Source organism: Micrasema longulum, unplaced genomic scaffold (assembly GCF_059751315.1).
Source record: "Micrasema longulum isolate JH-2025_06_02 unplaced genomic scaffold, ASM5975131v1 h1tg000178l, whole genome shotgun sequence".
NCBI lineage: Eukaryota > Metazoa > Arthropoda > Insecta > Trichoptera > Brachycentridae > Micrasema > Micrasema longulum.
This window is the reverse complement of record NW_028277383.1, coordinates 229,299-252,400: the sequence shown is the minus strand read 5'-3', so window position 1 is coordinate 252,400 and position 23,102 is coordinate 229,299. Positions and strand designations below refer to the sequence as shown.

Genomic DNA, 23,102 nt, shown 5'->3' with positions numbered 1-23,102 from the left:
GATTAATTTGACTAATGTTTTCATATCAACAACTAACCCAAATTTTATTACTAGAGTATATTTAAACTACGTAATGAGGAAGTTCAGTACTAAGGGAAATTGTATATAAAAATGTTTTTCTACACGCGGTAAAAATTAAAGTACAGTGAAGTATTTAAAAATGTATTAAAAAACGAATAAAAATTAACTTAACATCACAAGTTCTTCCAAATCAACCGATTATAAAGTCTTGTGATAGATTTCCAGAAAGCCAACTCACCAATCAGCAGAATTCACTGACCAGAACTTGCGACGTCACTGGCGGAGTAATTACGAAACTTTAAACAATCATATAAATTTAAATATAAATAACTCCCTGGGGAGGAAATCCAGCCAGTTTGCAAGCATTTGGACCAAACATTGTTGAATGCTATCTTTGTTTAGTTTTTTATCGTTTAATTTTTGTGCTGTTACATGTTCACTGAATTGCCATAATTACTAGTTCTTTGCTTGATGTATTATTATTGTGTTTTTTTAAATTATTTTAAATTGTTAACTTTTTTAAATCACTCTAATGTTGTTGAAATTCCACTTGTCAATGCGTTTTGAAGCTACAAGACTTTTTGTGATGTTAGCTATCATATTATATTTATTATATTTTGAGAATTTCAACCGTCCATGCGCTCAGTAGCTGCAAGACTTGTTGTTATCTTACTTCTATTATTAAAAATTTGCCTTTTATTTCGTTTTAAATATCACTTAAACATTAAACTTCACTGTTAGATAAAAAAAGTAAATAGGGGCTAGATTTCTTACTGTCCATGCGCTCTGTAGCTGCAAGACGTGCTGGGATATTTATTTATTGTACAGCGCCCTTGAGGTGATTTTCACAAAAATGGCGCTCTATAAATTATCCAAACATATCTTTATAGCGCTGATAATACGATACATACTTTTTTTAAAACTTTAACCTGGTTTGATATCAATTTTTTTTTAATAACCTTGAATTTCTTCATTGAGATTCTCTCTATGTTTTTTGTATATCTGAAGTCTGAACCATTACAAGTTTTCTTTTATTTATTTTATCAAAAAAACTTGTATATTTATTTGTTGGCATTTTATTTCACACATATTTTGTATTATTTGTACATCACACTGGTTAAACAAGCGTAGAGATAGATAGATAGTTTAAAATAAATGACAATTGAAGGGATGGGGATAAAAGCATTTGATGTTCTATCCTTTTTGCCTATCTCTACTGCGAGGTAGCACGATGCTAGTAGTAGATTTTTTCATACCATCCTCAAAACAATATGTTTCTCATCAAAAAAATTTTTTTACAAAACCAATAGCAATATCAAGTATTACATTTATTGTAAAGGACATCCAAGTAAAAAGAGATAATCATAAAAATGTATTTATTAGATACTTTGTACACGATTCTCGTAGAAATATATGATATAAATAAATAATTTCTAACTAAAGAAAGAATTTAATAATCTTATTGATAATTACTGCTTTTAGTTAGCGAGTCCCTTGAGTAATACTGCCAACTTTGAACTCTTGTAATCCGAGCGGAGTTGAACAAAGTTTAGTAATATTGAGCGATCCAACTCAGCCTGGAAACAGAAAGAAATACTTTTTATTATTTTAAGTAAAAAATATTATTTTGTGTGGTCGATACGAAATGATTTACTGCAATTAAAGAATCACACAATTACACTTTGGAAACTATTTCTCCTATGGACAGTTGTTACAATACTTATCAAAACAAAAAATGTACAAGATCAGGCAAAAAGTATATTAAAGTACAATGAAATAAAATTAAATACAAAGTTAAGCCAGAGAGTTAGTAAAAATACAAACCAATGTCTCTCCTTCACAAACTTGCTGCAAATTTTCCGGTTTTACAAGAAGCAGGTTACAGAGAGCGTGTAGTGTATTGAAGAGTTCTCCTATTAGAGGAGGCACATTTGGTCCACAGAGAGCTTTCCGATACTCATTCACATCACAAATAGCACACATTGCACCTAAAAATGTCAGTTTAGATATAAACTCTTATAACACAGGTTTTTATAAATATATATTAAAGAAAACATGCATAAAATTTATATATGATTAAAAATAACAAAACATATGAATAATAATAACAAAAATCCTGTAGGTCCTTCATGATTAAAAAAAACAAGTACGACTACTATTACTATCAGTGATGAAGGCGTGAGCCTTTTCCTCATAGGGGTTAGTCAGAGAGGATGGACTGCCACACATGTTTATTCTGACACATATTCCTAGCTTTTTCCATATGTATACATCTTGTCATACACTATATTAATATACCTAGAATGTATCCATATACCAATTACTTATTTTCTCAAACTTAACGGTTTGGGTAGGTAGGAAATATTGCCTTATTGAAATATTATATTCCCTTACATTATGTAAATTAAGTTTTCAATAAATAAACAAAAAATGCCTATTGGTTGTGTTTAGGTGGAATGAAATTGATGGAAAGAAGTCTAAGCATATAAAGCTTTTTTTTATTTTTTATTTGTTGTTTTGCAATTTATGTATTACTTTTTTACATTCAAGGTAATGTTCCCTCACTGGGGTATTCCGTGCCGAGGTAGACATATTGTATAATTTAGAAACATGCCTTATTAGACATAATTAAATAATTTAAGATTCTTGATTTATTTGTTACTCTTTCTTTTTTCTCAGCTGCGCTAGACATGTTTTTATACTTTTAAACTACTTTGAAATATTTTTAGGATTGCTTCTAAAAATAATATATTGCTTTTCTTCGTATTTTTGTCATTATTTTTGAAGATGTTTTTTAAATTAACTTAAATTTATTTTCTTTTGAAGTTTCTTCTCATCGTTTCTTTTTTGAATCCCTTAAATTATGTATGTATATATATATATGTTTTTCCTTTGTGAAAATGTTTTTTTTTTTGCATTTGAGCATGTTTTTTTTATACTTATTTATTTTTATTCTTACCTTTTAATTACTTTTATAATATTATATTATTTCCATTTATGTAAATACTAACTAAAAACTTTTAAAATTACTTTTTTACTTTGATTTCAATTTTAAGCTACTTTCATTTATGTTTTTTTCTCCTTCTTTTTTGCACTTGAAAAAATAAAAATTGTTATTGATAACCTTAGATCATAGAATTAAGATTAGATATAATGATAATATAATATGGAAACTTCACGGGTCCATTAGAGTTAAGTCTAACTGTAAATACATACTATAAAACTATGTAATCGTCAACAATATTTTGAGTTTGTCCAAATTTTTGTAGACAAGGACTGGATTCAACTCCCTGGGGAGCTGATAACATTAACATATTACAACAGCGATGAAGAACATTTCAGAGAAGGTAATATAGAAGTCTAGGCATCTACAGGGCTTATGACCTGTCATTGGCTGGTTTAAGTGGCCACTTTACACACTGTGTAACATTCACCATTCTGCCCTTATTTGAACATCTATATTCCTTCAATTCTTTCATCTGTTGATGTTTGTGAAGTTAAAGAGCTGAAACCTTTATTTATGCGGGTGAGATTCGTGTGATTGAATTATTTCACCTACATACTAGGCAACGCCTGAAAATTATTTTTTTCAATTTCTATACTTCTTCATGGACCAGGTGAATTTATCAACAATATTTTGAGTTTGTCCAAATTTTTGTAGACAAGGACTGGATTCACTCCCTGGGAGTTAAAGAGCTGAAACCTTTATTTATACTTCACAAATATCAACAGATGAAAGAATTGAAGGAATATAGCTGTTCAAATAAGGGCAGAATGGTGAATGTTACACAGTGTGTAAAGTGGTCACTTAAACCAGCCAATGACAGGTCATAATCCCTGTAGATGCCTAGACTTCTATATTACCTTCTCTGAAATGTTCTTCATCGCTGTTGTAATATGTCTATGTAATTGTACTGTATGTTTCCTCAATAAAAGAAAATAAAAAATAATAATATCAAATACATATAAAACATAACAAAAACACATAAAACTCACAAATAAAAACATCTTTCTACCTATTTGGCCTGATTTAAGTGACAATATGTAACATTCTTATGTTAACATTAATATTCTCTGTTATAACTTCCAAATTTTCTACTTGTTCTACCAGATGATGGACCGTCACACACGTCTATCCTGATATATATTCCTAGCTTCTTCAACACGCATACTTCTTGTCATACATACCCTTCGGTCACTCGTCTTACATTACCATTCATTCTTGCCATATATCTGTTTTTTATGATTCACCAAATGTCAAACCAAATGAAAAAGTGAGATTACCAAACCATCTTAGTGAACCTTTTCTAATATTATCAAATATATGTTTCTCAGATTAAAAAAAACAAAAATAAATGCAATAAATAACAATGAAGAACCATCAAGAAAAAAAACAAATCAAGAAACATATAAGGATAAACAGCCTGTAGTACGTAAAGAAAACAGTGAATAGGAAAAATGTAAACATCATATTATCATTTAATTTATTATAAGATATATTTTTTATATATCAGCAAACAGTACTAGGAGCTATTTGTTCTTATCGTTGCAGAAATATATCATTAATGCTCACTAATACTTGCCGATACATAAATTGCAAAATTTTAGCAAAGAGCACAGTGATGTAACACTTTCAAAATACAAATTTGGAAAATGTGTCATTTTAATTGGTTATTCACAATCTTATTTTTTACTTTTATTTCTTTATTCCATAAGGTTATCTTAAAATTTAGTATTTTTTTACCAGCAGAATTGAATTGGAAGTTCATAAGATGCTCGTAGATAACTCGATGCAACCTGATTCCAAGTTCCTGGGTTACTGATCTGAAGTTTTCTCCATCCAAGCAGTCATTAATTCTTACCATTGTTGTGTTAAGATAACTAACAACAGTGAGGCAAGCCTAGAACATAAAATTTAAAAATATTAACAAGTTCATTGCACATACATACAAGTCATCTAATTTTCAGCAGTCTTTGTCAATAGATCAAATTTAAAATTAGTATGTAGCAATATGTAGCTTAATTTAGTATTGTAACGGGTAACATTTGCTATTCGTCACAGAAAATAGTTGCCACCCATCTTTCTGATTTTGTCTATGGCGAACACATCTACCGAATGTCGTCAAAGCCTTCTTCCGTGACACAACGCTAACAGAACGATCGCTCACGGATAGCGCTTTTCGGTGAAAGGGATTAAATATTGTGAAAGTATTTTAAATGACTTCATGACGATCCAATGTCTCTAGGCATCCCGTTAATCTTTGATTGAAATCCATAGTCCTTTTTTCTTTACCTACTATATTTATACAAGTTAACCCTTACGCTGCTACGCAGTTTTTCAAGAATCTAATCAGAAACCCTCTTATTTATACATTTAAAAAATATTTTATCGAATACGTTGTTTTCCAAACACACTACTGTTTTATCAATTAATAGCAATTCCAAGAAAAATCTTCCATTTCATAAATATCTCATTCAAGCCTAATGGAGTGAGCAAGATAGACATTTCGTGCCGCAAATATACATTTTTCGTACAGCGGTTGTAAACCCTTTCTTAATTGAAAATAAAAACAAACAAACTGATCTCGTACTGCAATCTCAAGGCGCATTGTTATTATTGAAACGAAATAATTATCATAGTTTTTTTGTTGATTGCGGAGCAAAGTGCTCTGTTATATATTATCAAACCTACCACTTCCATCAATGCATCTAAACAAAAATTGAGTAAAATATATCTTGAAATTTGTTGCAACAGAGAGGAAAAACATTTTTGCCAAGGGAATATGGAAGTCTAGGCATTTACAGGACTTATGATCTGTCATTGGCTGGTTTAAATGACCACTTTACACACTGTGAAATATTCACTATTCTGGGTATGTTTACACATACATATTCATGATTATTTTTACATTACCTCAACTCTTCCATCTGTTGACTTTTGCAAACTAAAAGAGCTGAAACCTTTATTGATGTCGGTAAGTTTCATCTGGATAAATTATTTCACCTCCTAGGTAATGCCTAAAATTACTTAAAATTTTTTATGCAAGTTATTTTAATCAACAATATTTTGAGTATGTCCAAATGTTTGTAGGGAGTTATTTAGATTGAAACCTAAAGGTAACCGGTAAATGTACAAAGAAGTGATATTATTTCTTGGTAGTTGTTATAATATAATTTAAATTTTTAAAAAATATGTTTTTGTACAACTGTCTCACAAATTAATATTTCTTCTAAGAAAAATTTTCCGTTTCGCTAATAGCTAGTTCACGCATAATGGATTGAGCGAGATAGACAACAGTTGCCGAAATTACAAACAGCTGAGGTAAATTACATCTTTTTTAAATTTATATATATTTTTAATCTTACTTTGCTACTCTAACTAACAATTTAACTCTGCAAAGCGTCCTTTTTATTATGAATAAATTTACAAAATATATCATTCAAAATGATAACGGATAGTGAAAGTGATAAAGAAATAATAGTACCTCGCCGAGAAACTCGGAGGCTTAGCAGCTCAACCTATTCCGAAAGTGAATATGACAATAACGATATTTTTTTAAGTGATAGTGATAATAATTTATAATATGACTCTTACGAAGAGCACAAAATCGAAGAAGCTTTTTATGAAGTATTTTTGGATCAATATCGAGCTGATATACCTCATTTACGTTTTGTTTGTAGAATAGAGTTTGTATAGTAATAATTACGTTTTGTTAGTAGAGTAATAATTACTACCTAATAAATAGCTAACACATTTTGATTTCCCATTACTGTGGGTACTCATTATAATAAATTAACAAATGATTTTTTTAATATTCAAACGTCCTAATTGACAATCATTAGGTTCCATGGTGAATTATTTTTATGTTTTATGGCTCTTTACTTATTTGTTTATATTCTTAATTATGGGGTTTTCCGGTGATATAGGGACCTCACTAGATAAGAGTTATTATATTAAAGGTAAAGTATTCAATTAGTTATTCATTACGGAAGTACATATATATTTTCGTAATCACTGAATCGGGTTTAATAGCGGGGAAAACCCCAAATATAATTATTTTCCACAAATATCATATAAGTGATTAAAAATCTAACTATTGACATTGATTTATTTTTTATTTCACTGTTTTTGGAATGTAAAAAAGTTCACTGTTTAAGGTCCCGACTAGCTAGAAGTTTCCTGTGTTTAGTCGTCTCTTTTCTTAAAAGCACTGCGAATTTGAACAACATAAGTAAATTTATAATGAGGATGTTTAGTGGTTTAAAAAAAAAAAATTGTTAGTAGACAAAGCTTTTTTTTTCAATTTTTAAGTATCGTATTATCAGCGTTACGATATTTTAAAGTTTTGTATTTCTGACATTAATCCGCGTGTGACGTCGCAAGTTCTCTTCCGCTTTTTCTCGGTTAGTTCTGTTGATTGGTCCATTGACGATTAGCAAACCGGAAATCTTACACAACCCTCTTATCATTGATTGATTCATATGAACAAGTGACGTCGTTCAAAGTTGTTCGTTTTCATTAAAATATTTTTAATGATTTTTTATTCATTTTCAAGAAACTTTGCCGTACAATTTAATGCTTAAATTTTTACAGCGCGTAAGAAAACATTTTTTGTATAAAATTTTCCGTAGGGCTGAAATAGGTACGAAAGTGAATAATAACCCGTCGAATAAGTCATTTTTATGTTTTGAAAATGTTTTATACCACTGACGGTTAAGTGCAACAAGCAGTTCCCGAATTCATTTACCCTTTTGGGGATTATGACGTCAGCATCAGTCTAGTTAGAACTTTATGATAGGGATTAACAACAACGATATATCGTTGTTTAGCAGTATAAGGGTTAATCATATACATATATGAACTGATAATCAAATTGCCATTGTTTTAAATTGATTCTATATTAATGGATCGGGGGTTAAGGTGATGATGTTATCCATAAACTAATCATTGCACTTTATTAAAAAAGAAAAAAAAAAGGATTTTGTGTAACTTGCAAAAGTACAAATCAAGAAACGGTTATCGTCGCCGATGCTGTGTTATTTCAAAGATCTTTCCGGGCTATGGGTTATGATTTTAATGGAAGCATCAATCAACTGGACCTGATGACAAATCCAACCAGATGAATCATGACTTTAGATGGAAAACCCACGATTATTGAAGCAACCAGCCAAGACAATATTTTACAAAACTCCAACTTCAACGCATCGCCAATTTTTATTTTTGCAAGATATTCTTTCACATGAATAATTAAGTTAATATTTGTAACAAGGAATAGCTTAAGTAGTATTTTGAATAGATACTTTAATTATGTAGTACATTTAACTTCAATAATAAATGTATGATGTTACTGTAATTAAATCAATTAATTAATTATTAGGAGGGGTGTTTTTATTTTAAATATTTTTTCTCTAAAATTAATTTCTGAGATTGATATAGTAAGCTTTGAGCCCGTTCGGAGCTGTCATATGCGTTGTAGCCTAGCCGGTGTCGATTTCAGGGGCGAGGATCACGGGTTTGGAAAGACAAATTTGCGTGAACTTTCATATGTCAATTGATTTTTTATTTATCGATCCTTCACTAACAAATCGTTGTAGTATACAATAGTGAAAATCAATTTACAAATCCAATTTGACAAATTTTAACTTATGTATTGTATAATAGAATCAAGACACACTTTTCACCATCTTTGCGAAATCTTCACTTTTTACACATTCTTCACAAATAATCTCTTTTTTTAAAAGAAATACATTTTTGAGTTCTCTTTCGGGAATCGAGTTGTGGTAGAGAGAGATTTGAACTTCAGACCTTTGATCCATGAGTCTAAATAAATACCACGGAACCACAACCTGGTTTGACCAATAAAAAGTTAAATAATGATGCTGGAAACTAATTTCTGTGTTTTCAGTAGTAAGAATAGTTAATTTTTTTGGATGCAGAAACCTCCTGTTATACGCTTCTTAAAGATACACTGATAAACCTGGATTAAACAAGTTCTTTGGATACCCTAATCTGGGCTGATGATATACATCAGACAGTATTCGGCAGAAATTAGGGAAGCAGGATAGACATAGGAAAAAGGAAAAGTGCTGGCTGATCATAGTTTCTTAAAGGTATTTGATGATGTCCACAAACCCCACTTAGGAGGAATGTGGAAAAAGAAGATTAAGAAATATTTTCTTTGAGAGGAATAGTAACATTTTTTTTGTTTACTATATAAAATATTTTATATGCAAAAGTAATTTGAGAACCCTCCTCACTAGGGAAACCTATTCCGAAGAAGACTGTACAGAGTTAAAACATTATTTTTTTGACATATTTTGGAGTTTATAGACAGTCCATAAAATATATTTCTTACCGATGAAGCTAATGTGTCTACATCCCCCTCTGGTTTGAAATCACTCTTTTTTAGTTCTGTTTGAAGGTATTGTTTTACCCAACCGACTATTGCTGTCAGTGACCGATCCAAGCCAAGATCCAGCTTTGATTCCAAATGTTCCAAGACAACATTTTTCTTTTGCATGCATTCCGCAAGTTTAGATGTAGAACTAAAATAATAAAAATTTAAAAAATATTTTTAATTTAACCAAAATGGAAGTAAATAATCATACAACAGATCTTTTAGATAGTAACACAGCATAAAAAAATGTTATGTCTAAAAAAAATACATAATTTTTTTATGAAAACAATTCAAGTAGGTAGCTACTAATACTGCTTAGTGAAATTTATATATAATATTTTAAATAAATGGGTGGAACATTATAGCCACCAATATTTGTTTGTATAGTTAATTTTTTTTTTGGTCATTTTATTGGCAATTTTAATTATTTACATTATTATTTTTTTATATACATCATCATACATCATTCCCTTTTCACACCTAATGGTGCACAGGGCACTGAATCGGTACACCAATCGCAGCACATCTTGATCATTATTGTTACATGAAAGTAAGACTATCAGTCTTAGACTTTAGGTGCCAATCCAGGATCAATAAAACATTCTAGTGTAAAAACACATTTTCAAATAAATATTTCATGTCAATCATGTCGGGAATCGAATCTAAGACCTCTTACATGCTTAGCAAATGTGCTGACCACTACACCACGAGGCCGAAAATATTTATATGCATGATTTTCAAATGCATACAAATTTTATCTGCTTTGAAGAACAAATAAACTTAATTAAAAAAAAACAGAGGTTGAAATTGACAAATAACTATGTTCTGAAATCAACACAATTTCCATGGTTATTTTCAATTATTTATCAGAGTAAATATTTTACACAGTTAAATTTCAAATATGCAAAGATTATTGGTGCATAATTTGATTTTTTTATCTCAATACACTTACCCAACACAAGGTAAAACAAATTCTTGAAAATGTTTATCAAACATGTGGACTATTGTGAGACACTGTTTCACAACATCAAAGAAATGAATCTGAAAATGGAAAAATGAATATTAAAAAAGCAAAAACTTTATACATGGATTGACATATTTGAATTTGAGAAATACATTATAGCAACCTTGGGCGGTGTTTTATTTTCAGCTATGGGAACACTTTGAAGTCCTAGGTCCACTGCATAGTCACAATGTTCTACTAAGAGTTGTTGTACCATGGCTTCCAATAACAGGGTTGCATTTGCCGCTAACTCATTTGGCGCAGAGAGCTAAAACAAATTAATATCATGTTACTCCAACAAATATTGTAACGACTAGGCGGGTGAGTTTTAAAAAAAAAAATACCAAAATAAAATTTAAAAAAGGCCATATCATTCGTAAAATTTATTTTTGACACAGAAATTCATTTGGTTTGATGAAAATAAATAGCTTAATTTACATAGTGGCATTTTTATGAAAAATCACCTCAAGGGCGCATTTACATTTGTTTCACAATATTTATTTGCATATTTAAACTTATGCTTGCACTAAAATAACACACTTATAACAATAAATCTGCAGAAACCTCGTAGAAAAAAAAAAGTTTAAAAAAAATATACATCTATGGAAAAATTTTGAGAGAATTTTGAAGTGGTAGTAAAGCATCAAATTACAGCCGAAATATAAAACAAATGCATACAAACCGCTTTGCATCTAATAAATGAAGTTTTGGCATCCTGTAGCATCTGAGTTGCGAGTTCTTCCGATAAAAATGTTTCCCCTCCATAATTTTCTATTTGAGCGATATTTATATTTGCCCTTGCTCCTATTACCGCTTGCAAGTCACGACGCAACTCTTGAAATCTAAAACGATTTAAAAAAATTAAAAAGCAATAAAATAAGGTATTATTTCATATTAGAAAATAGGATATTTATTATTATCTTATAATTAACATAGACATGTCATGTATGCAGCAAATTCTCTTTTAGACACCACGAACGCCCGTTTCAGAGAACCCACTTAACATGGCAATTTAAAACATGTGATAAAATAATACCTAAAGTAAAATTGTTATTTATTTTACCCAAACAAAATACAGGGAATATATTTTTTTCTCTCAATTTTTTCTTTAACGCATGGAACATGATTTTTACATGAGAGAACATTATTTTCACATAAAAATAATCTTCCACAGTTGAGCCACATTTATATTATGTTAAAGCAAATAATTGTGAATATCCCAACTGACTACAGGACAATAGCTAAAAAAAGCATTTAAAAATACATAGGTAGGTAATAAATTTATAAATAAATACAAATAAAAAATATGTCCTAATCCATACCCTCCAGTTTGTATCTGCTTCCTAGTGTGCTGTCTTGAAGCATAGTATTTCTGCAAGGCAGAGCTAAAGCACGCTTTCAGTCTTTGGTTTTCCAGACGGAAGTATGTCTCCAGGGGCTTGCCCACCGCTCCTCCGAGTGCCCCCATCCGCCCCAAGAGTCCACTGGACGCCACATCGCCGAGTTTGGACAATTGCTCGCATACTTTTTGAGTGCTGGAAAGAAATAATTAGTGTTAAAATAAACTTTGGCGTCAAGAAATTTACAGCATCAACAGATCATCACACTAATGCGGTTTACTAACAATCTAATGAACTAACATACCATATCACAAACATATATAAATACTAAGGTACATTAACGGCGATAGGGGTATTGAAAGCAGTTATGTGAATTCTAAAGGCACCAAACCGGAGTCGTAGATATCATGGATCGTGCAGAAAAGTTTTAATAGCGGTGGGCAGGACACTTGGCGAGGCAAATGATGGCAGGTGGACACCCAGAATAATAAAGTGGAGACCATAGGCAAACAAAAGAAGTGTTGGAAAGCCACAAAAAGATGAGTCAAAGACATTGCCTCGGTAGCCGGTAAAACATGGATGATAAAAGCGGGTGATAGGAAGGAATAGAGACATTTGGAAAAGGCTTTTATCTAGCAGTGGGGAAAACAAGGCTGAAGAAGAAGAGATAGTAAATATGTGAGTCAATCAAGCGAGGCTGTTTCTTAAAGCTTGAAATTTGTTTTTGAAATGTACAAATCTGAAAAGAGGCTTCAAGACCTCTAAAACAGATCCGTTAGATCATTATATTACAGTATTTCCCTTTGGGAATATGCAAAGGATAGAATACCACACCGCCCTATTTTTATTTTCGGGCCTCGCTTCCTCTATACTCACGTGTTTTATCATGCATGCACGCCGATTATCCTGACATTTGGCAAAATAAATAATTGGTATTATACGTCACAAACATTTACAAGTAGTTGAATATCCACATTCTCAAATCTGTATATTTATATTGTTTATCACAGGCATGCAGATGTTAGTAAAAGATTTTCAAAATCTATGATTATAAATTTAAAATAAACATGTAAAAGCATGAGATTTAAATTTACAAATGACAAATATTATGTTTTTTTTTTTTACATAAATAATACAGTATTTTTATGATGTTAATAAATAATGCATACAATAATAATAGTTACCTTATGTACATATCATAGAGGTTCTTTAAATATTTGTCTAGGTCACTTTTATCGGACAATTTGGTCTGGATATATTTCTGAAGCTTTAAATGGAAAATGTTGAGTATAAATTTACTCATTACTTGATCTGGGTTGGAGAACACAGTCTTAATTATTGTGTAATTATTTTCACACATCGGCAAAATTCCAGCAAACACATCTCTGCCAGTGAATGAACTCTGAAAATGTAATAATAATAATGTAATAATCCGTACGGGTTTACAAATGAATTTCAAATAAAAATTAATAAAAAAAAAAAAATGTTAGTATAAAGACTTGTTGTATTTGTATTAGTTACAGATATTAACATCAATGCAGCGGTACAGTATCATAAAAATGACTGGTTTACGCTCTGTTTACCAGGAATTTTAAAAAATAATTTAAAAATTCCATTTTTAATTGGTGTTTTTAACCTTCCACTATAAATAAAAACACATAATTTTTTAACATAATACACTTTTAAATTTTGTAAGAATTATTTAAAAATAAATAAATATTAGAACTAAAACTTATTTATCTAATTTAATATTTGATTTTCAACATGAAGTACTTTTAATCCAGTGTCTTTATTGAAGTTATGATTATTTTTTATCAGATGGTTTGCGAATTCAGAAAAAATATTATTGACGAAGAAGCTTGTTTGCTTTGAAACCGGTCGGTAGATTTTTTTAAAATAATTATAATTAGTGGTTAAAAACAAAGTTGTTTATTTATTTTATCAAAATAATATCAATCAAAACATTATCAGGTTTTATTATAAGTAAATACAATTTTAATATGAAGATTGTGTGAATTTATTATGTACACGAGTCAAAGACATCGAGTACATAATATATAATAAACAAACATAATTGTTAAAATTTCTAAATAAAAGTAAAAACGTTATTACCATTTGACTTGTTTCAATAAAAGCATCTATGCATTGTGAATAGCCCTTAAAATTTATTAAAATGGTGGCTATTTCCTTCATTCTAGGAATGTTCTCTGCTGTCTGTGCACGTACAAACTCTTCAATTAAATTTCTTTCGATTTCATCATACTTTGATTCAATTTTCTTTTTTGCTGCTTCAAATTTATCTGGTGGTAACTCTTGAGCGATGGTGTACAATTTCTGAATCATGTCAGCGGCTTCATCAATCTGTGAAAGTATCCAAATATAAAATATGAAACAAAAATTGTAAAGCCTATTCTTTGACATATGTGTTTAATTTATTTATTTTTGTGATTTGCAGTATATTTGTAAAGGGCATGATCATAAAATAAATAAGCTGAAATAAAATGAATTACGTAATAACATGACATTTGATATATTACGAAGAGTAGTGCTATGGTCGCAGATAAAACACAAATTTATATTTGTAGTCTAATCCAATTGGTATTTTTTTTTACAATCCATATCTATACTTCAAAAATCCATATCTACTATCTATATTTCAACTGCTGGTTATATTGTTATTTATTTAGGCTCAAAACAGTTTTGCATTGAAAATATTATATTACCTAATGTTAGATAAATTTAATAATGAAACAATTATGTTTGTTATTTTTTTGTTTAAAAAACAACATGCTAGGTTAGCATTAATATGTAAAGAGGATTCCCTTATAATACACTGCTTACTTAGAACTTTGTCTTTATGTTCAAATTTAACTTTCAAAATGTTGACTATTTTTAAGTGTTTTATACTGTTACTAACTAACCTCTGCCTGAACACGCCCGCGAACACTTTTTTCACATAGGATCTACTTATATATATCTATATGAACACATCATCACATTCTTATTTTTTTAAATATTTCACTTCCGATTAGACTGTAGTTGATGGTTTGAAGTAAGTCTTATTTGACTTTTATACTGGCACACTTTTATTGTTGACTTTTTAATGGAACAGAATATATTATCTCCTTCTACATAATTACTTCAGTTTCACATAGGCTATAGCCGTCTTTTCACTACCAATGTCTATTGGACGTCATTTCCTAAATGAGAGACACAATTCTGACGGCTATAGTCAGCATAACAGCAAAGGTGTTAACGAAATATATATTTTTTTTTAATTGTACCATAAATGAAAACAATTTATGTACTCATTTATATCATTTTAACAGACAGAAAAAGTAAGTTGTACAATTTGATGGAGAAGTTGACCAAGTCCAATTGTACAAATGTAGCGCTTATTTTCATTGTTAAATGTTTTTTGTGGTGAAACAGGAAAGTGTAAAATATAAAATCTCTTCGACCCTACCTTCGAGGTCTGTACAAATATGTCACTTTGCACGGGACCAGGAGACAAGAAGTCAGCGAGGAGTGTGAGGAGTGCCAATGCTGCAGCGGCACGAGCTCGAGGTTTCTGTGCAGCGCCGAGTTGCTCTCCCACTTGTAGAGCTCGACCCCCAGCCCAATTAATACGCTCGTCCAGCTCTGAGAAGACTCCTACAGAGTGCTAAAAATACACCAATCACGAAGTTTACTGCTAACCAAAATATTAGGTTAAAGTGGGAACTGGAAAGTTAGGTATTTATTTGAAAAAGTAAAGATTAAGGTTGTATTCAGATAAAAAGTAAGGAAATCATACGATTTTGTATTTTTTTTTTATGCCGTTCTTTCAAAATTGTGCAATTCTAAAAATAAAGTAAATGACCATTTAATAAAAAAAATAGTTTTCTCGGGTATTTCTAATAAGAAGTAAACTTAGAAGCTTCATTTACCGTTAACATGATTTCATTTCGACTGGTAGATTGCGCCTCTTGAAATTTAGACTAAACTTAGGTACATCAGTACTCATATAAAAATTAAGTATTTAAATAAAATTAGTTCCGATGATTTCAAAATAATAGATTGAACACGAAAGTTATAAAAAAAAGGTTGAATTTTGATTTTCAAATATATATTCTGAATATTATAGATGCCTGGAATAGCCGTCAAAAACGTCTCTCATTAAGGAAATGACTAATCTATTGACAAGTCAGGGAAACGACGGCTAAAGGCAATGTGAAACTGAAGTAAATACGCGGCAGGAGAAGATATCGAGTGCCTACAAAAAACAGGTGCGATTTTAAAAGAGTAGCGCTATAAGATGGCAGAATCACGTGATTTCCTTAATTTATATGAGACTACAGGCTTATTATGTAAATTTTGTATTAGTAGTAAAAATATTTTCTTGGACACGATAAAATAGGAACTAATTGAGGGAGTTTAGCGCTACCTGGAGTTGTTTTAAATGTAAATGTAATTTTGTTTGTTTTGTGAAAACTTAAAAATAAATAAACAAAGTAATAAAAATAATTTGTATTTTACATATTTTAAACACAATGTGTTCTTAGGATTTTATATTTATTGCCGATTGATTTTTAAAATCATAATCATCTGTACATATAATTGTAACTGTCTTTTTAAATTCTAAATACTTATAAATACAATTGTAACGTACGCGTTACCACGATTTTTGCTGCTTTGTCAACCGCGTCTGCCGCAGTCAGGCTTCCCAGCGGAAACGAGAAGCCACCCTCCCAGACAGAGTCAAAGATAAAGTCAGTAGGTAGGGGCATAACTGCGCCGACCACAAGTCAACCTCAATAGCCCTGAAAAGGACTTTCCACCCGGTCCGAGTGGTGTAGAGAGGCGAAGGCAGTCAGCTGGCAGGGCGGAGCGAAGAGCAAAGTGCAGGAAGGCGATCAGTAATGCCCGTATGGGCTATTTCGCCAGCAGCCGCGACGTGCGCAACATGACAAACATAATACAGTGGCCCTTTCTAGGGCTTTTTTTACATACTTATTATTTTTAAGTAAATTTAAGTTCTCTAGGGCTATATTTTGCCTCGGTATTACAGAGACCAGGCTCGAAAGTAAATCATTTATCTTTATGGGAGCCTAGCACTCAGTCGTATAAATACCGGAATTTCTAGCTATTTTTGGTTCAAAAACCTTTTAAAATACATGCATACTTTTGCTATTCAGAATAACATTGGTAGAATAAGTGTATAAGTATACTAACTTTATGTTGTTCCTGAAGTTGGGCTAGTTTTAATGTATATGTATCTTCTTCTTCCCTTACAGATTGTTCTAGTCGTAAACATTTTCTTTCTTGTCTTTCCTGAAGAACCTGTCAAAACATTTTGGTTAAAAAGAACAAATAGACTCTTCAAATATTGACCAATTTTCGAAAGGTATTTAGATTTCTGCAAAATATTTTAAGGCCTTCTATAATATAAAATGTTTATTCAACCAGAGTTCTTTTAAAACAACATGAAATTTGAAAATTATTTTCAAAGTAGGTACTGACTCTATTTACTTGTGTTTTTTTTTTATTGATTTAGTCTAGCAGCATTATTTTTTCCATTTTGTTGGGTTTATCGCGAGCGAACATTACACTGTAAACAAACCGCGGTGTTCACGTCTTTCAAAATTCTGTCACCTGAGGGAGTCGTTTTAAACTAATTTAAGATATTTAGATTTTATTATTTTTTTCATTGGTATACATAAATGTATGACAAATAATAATTTAGTTTATTTCTGTTTTCAAAGCGTATTATTTAAACATAAAATATACTTTATAAGGTTACAAAAATGTTACATACTAACAAGTTTTTTACCCCTCGCAACCACAGTTGTATTAAAACAACACTAAATAACTACAAAACTATTTGTAAAATAAATATTTAGATTTTGTTTAAATAATGCCAGTAAATATAATCAAACACTAATTAATAATAAATTTCGACAATTTTTATAGCGCCGTTTTCGTGAATAATCACTTCAAGGGTACATTATATTTAGTTGAAAAAATATTTTTTTTAATCTAAAAAAAGTCATTCGGATGAGAAATGGTTAACAATGCAATACTATTTTTAATAAATGAAAAAAATACTACATACATACATTTAATTTATACTTTATAGACCATATTTAACTCATCATTACGACTTTTTTTTGTATAAATTTCTATTCATTTCAATGATTCTATTATTTTGTATATTTGATTGTGTTTGTAGCTACATATTTACTATGTTTAATTTATATTTGATTCTTTTTAATGTTATTCTATTTTTTGAATCATTATTCTTTATTTACCACTGCAAGACTTGTTGCTATCTAACTTCTAATTTTATAAATTTGCTTTTTATTTCGTTTTTTTAAATATCACCTAAACTCTAAACTTCATTGTCAAAAATATTTTTTTAAAATGTAAATAGGGGCTAGATTTCTTATTGTCCATGCGCTCTGTAGCTGCAAGGCGTGCTGTTATCTAGCTCATGTATATCATAATTGTTATATATCATAATTGGAGACAAGGAACTAGAATACCAACCGTCCATGCGCTCTGTAGCTGCAAGACGTGCTGGGCTATTTATTTACTGTACAGCGCCCTTGAGGTGATTTTCACAAAAATGGCGTTTTATAAATTATCCAAACATTATTATTACCAACAATATTTTGAGCTTGTCCAAATTTTTGTAGACAAGAACTGGATTCAACTCTTTTATTTATTATTATTATTATTATCAATTCACTCTCACAGTTTTACACTTCTGCGGCCTGCGATCGCAAATGCGCGTTCACCGAATTTAGTGCGTCGGTTGCACAGAGGTATAATATACTGTATCACAAGTATTTATTTTTATTTTTATATACATGGCCTAAGCCAATTACAACACTTCTATGAAGAAACATATGTACAAGAAACTAAATAAAAATAACATAAAACTATGAAGCAATGACAAACAAGGGCAATAAAATAATGCTATACAAAATATTTATAAACATAATCAAAATATATGATTTTGAGCTAAAACCCATGTCAATCCATCTTCATCTATTATTTATTTTAAGTTACCATATTTTATTATTTTTCTAGTTAATAATTATGGCTCAACACGGGCACAGCCTAAAAAGCTAGAATAAGTAGATGAATTTGTAGACAAATACAATTTAAAATCAATAAACAAATAAAAATGTAAAATATATAATATACTAATGAATTAGGAAGTTCAGTGCTATGGGAAATCGGATATAAAATATGTTTTTTTACACGCGGTAAAAATTACAGAATTTAATTGTACAGTGAAAAAGCATTTAATTGTATCCTAAAAATATGTTTTAATAACTACTTCAAAACGTCACAAGGTCTAGTAAACAGGTGTTTAGATTAGCCAATTAATTACATGTGTTGATATATTTGCAGTTTCTGAGAAGCCATGAATATTTTCAAACATACGGGGTTCACTTTTTAAGTGTCAGGACAAATATTTGACAAGTAACATCACGGACAGAGTAATTTAAATTACATGTGTTGATATATTTGCAGTTTCCGAGAAGCCACGAATATTTTCAAACATACGGGGTTCACTTTTTAAATGTCAGGACAAATCACCGACAAGTAACATCACGGACAATCATTTAAAACTTGTAAAACTTTGAAAAATCATACCGATGATATTAACATATTACAACAGAGATGAAGAACATTTTAGAGAAGGTAATATAGAAGTTTAGGCATCTGCAAGGCTGATGACCTGTCATTGACTAGTTTAAGTGTTCACTTTACACACTGTGTAACATTGACCATTCTGCCCATATTTGAACATCTTTATTCCTTCAATTCTTTCATCTGTTGATGTTTGTGAAGTTAAAGAGCTGAAACCTTTATTTATGCGGGTGAGATTCATCTAATTGATTTATTTCACCTACATACTAGGCAACGCCTGAAAATTTATACTTTTTTCAATTTCTATACTTCTTCATGGACCAGGTGGATTTATCAACAATATTTTGAGTTTGTCCAAATTTTTGTAGACAAGGACTGAATTCAACTCCCTGGGGAGCTGTTGTAGACTTCTATATTACCCTCTCTAAAATGTTCTTCATGTCTATTGTAATATGTTAATGTTGAATCCAGTCCTTGTTTACAAAATTTTGGACAAACTCAAAATATTGTTGATAATATGATATACACATTTTTTTTTTTGGTTTAATTGAATAGTCTATTAACAAATAATAACAATACCACTGAATTTCCTCATTGTTAACATTTTCAATTTAACTTTGGAACTGATTTAACTTGTTTCCATATTTTTGCTAATTATATTCGTTCTTATGAAGTACTATTGTTAATTTTGAGTAAATAAATATTTTTTTATACGTAGTTGATATGGAAAAAAACTAAATGAAATAGTTTTATCCTTACTTTTAAATCCCTAATGGCCTGTGTAAATGTTTCGTGTATCGACTGAGGATCGAAAGTTTTTTCGGGACCCTCCTTCATAGTTCTCCAGGCCAATCTTTCAACAAATTCATCAGCATCAAACGGCTCCTAAAAATAATAGTGTTTTGCTCAATACAAACACAATGCTTAGTTGGTAGTAAATTCCTTCAATTTTAAATATTTCACTACAAAAATATGTCATTTCAATTGTTATATTACGCCTACAATCATGGCCAATCTCATTTATTGAGAAACATTTGATAGTGAATTCATATTCAGATAAATGTTACCGTAATTGAATATGTTAACGAAAACATAGCTACCTGCTCTAGTTCTTTCATATATTGGCTCATCATTTTGAATAGATATTAATGACCTTTTCTAAATAAATCAAATAATTATGCTAACAACTTTAAAATTCATTGAACATATTACATAGATTTGCTCTGAATAAAGGTCATGCTAAAGCATAGAGTATGTATGTAAAGGATTTTAAACAAATTATAGTTTTGATCGAATTGTCAAAAATGCACTAACAAACGACTGCTAATGAAAATATTATTGCAAATGACAAATGACAGCCAGACGTCAATGTCAAAACTCAAAACCACAGATTAAGGAGATAAAAGTCAAATTACGTTCATTTTTTCATTATCTTTTAAAAGCTATTTAGTTTTTGATACACCTACTTATTATTAATATTCCAAAGAAAATTATACAATGACTAGAGATGTAAGGGGATAAAATTTTGGTCAAATACGATATTATACGGTTATTTTCCATAAAAAGCAAGTGTGACGTAATTGTTTTTATTTCTCAAAGATATAACTTTTTAATATTAAGTTCACAGAATGTTTAAATGTTTTTATTTTCTTTTTTAATATTAATTTCACAGAATGTTTAAATGTTTTTCTTTTCTTTTTTAAAATTAAGTTCACAGATTGTTTGAATGTTTTTATTTTCTTCTTTAATATTAAGTTCACAGATTGTTTAAATGTTTTCTTTCCTTTTTTAATATTAAGTTCATAGATTGCTAAAATTTGTTTAAATTTTTATTGTTTAAGTGTATACTATGTATTGTTACAAGAAATGTACTATTCTTTTTATGTACCGTCCCAAATGAGTTTTCTCGTACAACTCCTGGGAATATAATATCATGATATTCATGTCTTATATGTTTTATTAATAAATAAAAAAAATAAATAATAATAATACTAGTAACTTCGTTTTAGAAAAAGCTACAAGACAGTGAAAACCATGTTTAGATCCGTCGAGTGTTTGCCGAGGTTCATTAAATGTATGGGTCATTCAAGGTCATTCGGTAGGATTAAAAAAAACTTTTTTCGTTAAAAAAAGGTTGAGTATGTTTTGAAACTTAACAGGATCGGTTGACATAGAGTCCTTATTTACGTTCGTTCGGGTCCAACAAGAAGTATAAAAATTGGAAAATATTTACAGTCATTGCCTAGTAGATGGATGAAATAATTCAATCATATGAATCTCATCCGCAACAATAAAGATTTCAGCTCTTTAACTTTACAAACGTCAACAGATGGGAGAATTAAAGGAATATAGATGTTCAAGTATAGGCAGAATGGTGAATATTGCAGTGTGTAAAGTGGCCACTTAAACCAGCCAATGACAGGTCATAGGCCCTGTGAATGCCTAAACTTCTACATTCACTTTTATAAAATGTTCTTCATCTCTGTTGCAATATGTTTTATAAAAATACCTAAATTAAAAAAAATTGCATTTTTGTTATTATTCCGGGTGCAAGAGCACCATTGAGGTGCTTCTGTATCAATTTTGTTTTGAAATATTTTTTCAAATTCGTGGTTAATACCCGTGTGCAGAGACAAACCTTAAGGTGAGGAAAGTACATTCTATTGTCTTCACCTTCAGGTTATTCTCTGCATTTGAGATTAGAATGTCCTTTCCTTACCTTAAGTTTTGTCTCTGCATACGGGTATAAGCATCTACCATTATTAGTGTAAAAAAAATAATTGCAAGTAATGTTGATATTTGAGTAAACCAAGTTATGAAAAAATACAGCATTGAAAACAAACATGTTTTTATTTTTTAATTTATATTATTTTCTCAAAGTTGTCCATCTCTGTTGAAATATTTAAAAAAACTTATAATATTATTGATATAAAAATAATGAGAAAATATTAAATGATCATCATATTTTTTTACTAGCCGAGGTAAGCAAAAGAGGCATATTTAGTTTCTTTAAAGTGGCTTTTTTTCTCAGAAAAAAAAAATCTTTTCCAGATTTAACTTACGAGCTGAGCTACAGATTTTATTGAAAAGTAAAGTAATCAAATCTATAGAAAAATGGAATTTCTTAGGCATATAAGATGAAAGATTTAAATTCCTAATACAGATGTTGTAAATAATCATAAATATTTAGGATAAATTATTGATTCTAAATTTAGCTGGGGTGTTCATATTGATGGAATCTGCGACAGATTAAGGTACTGGCTTAAGGTGATTTATGAAATCAAAAGCATACTACCTTTCAAAATGTTAAGATACATAAAATATATACCTCGCTCATTGAATCCATTATATCTTACGGAGTGCGTGTCTGGGGTCTCGCCTGGGTAAAATTTATGATATTCAGGTGAGACTGTTGATGGGGATTGTACCAGATAGCATAATCCGTGAGGCGAAATATATAGGCGAAGGTGTATATTTAAAATTCTGTAATGTCCTACCGGTAAAAGAACTTTGTGACTACAAATTGATTGTAGATTACTTTGTTGATCCGGAATATAAAAAAAGAGAATCCCACACTCAAAACACTAGATTAAAAACTAAGGGCTCCCTGTTTGTTCCCCGAATTACAAATTACTTCAGAGAGCGAATATTAAATTGCGTTGTTCCAAGATTGTTCAATGATCTCCCACAAACCAT

The 23,102-nt window shown here is 30.1% G+C and overlaps 1 protein-coding gene across 1 annotated transcript; it reads right to left on the bottom strand.

Moving 5' to 3' along the window:
- Window positions 1-1,382: 1,382 nt before the first annotated feature.
- On the bottom strand, window positions 1,383-20,799 carry Sec10 (Exocyst complex component Sec10). The gene is made up of 14 exons (XM_088242952.1): window positions 20,507-20,799; window positions 20,166-20,291; window positions 16,977-17,084; window positions 15,229-15,426; window positions 13,875-14,123; window positions 12,947-13,164; window positions 11,745-11,957; window positions 11,105-11,264; window positions 10,547-10,690; window positions 10,372-10,460; window positions 9,378-9,567; window positions 4,766-4,922; window positions 1,846-2,009; window positions 1,383-1,598 (listed from the first exon to the last, which is right to left on the bottom strand). The coding sequence occupies exons 1-14, from the start codon at window positions 20,537-20,539 to the stop codon at window positions 1,500-1,502; spliced, it is 2,148 nt and encodes a 715-aa protein (XP_088099078.1). The 5' UTR covers window positions 20,540-20,799; the 3' UTR covers window positions 1,383-1,499.
- Between the last annotated feature and the right edge of the window lie 2,303 nt (window positions 20,800-23,102).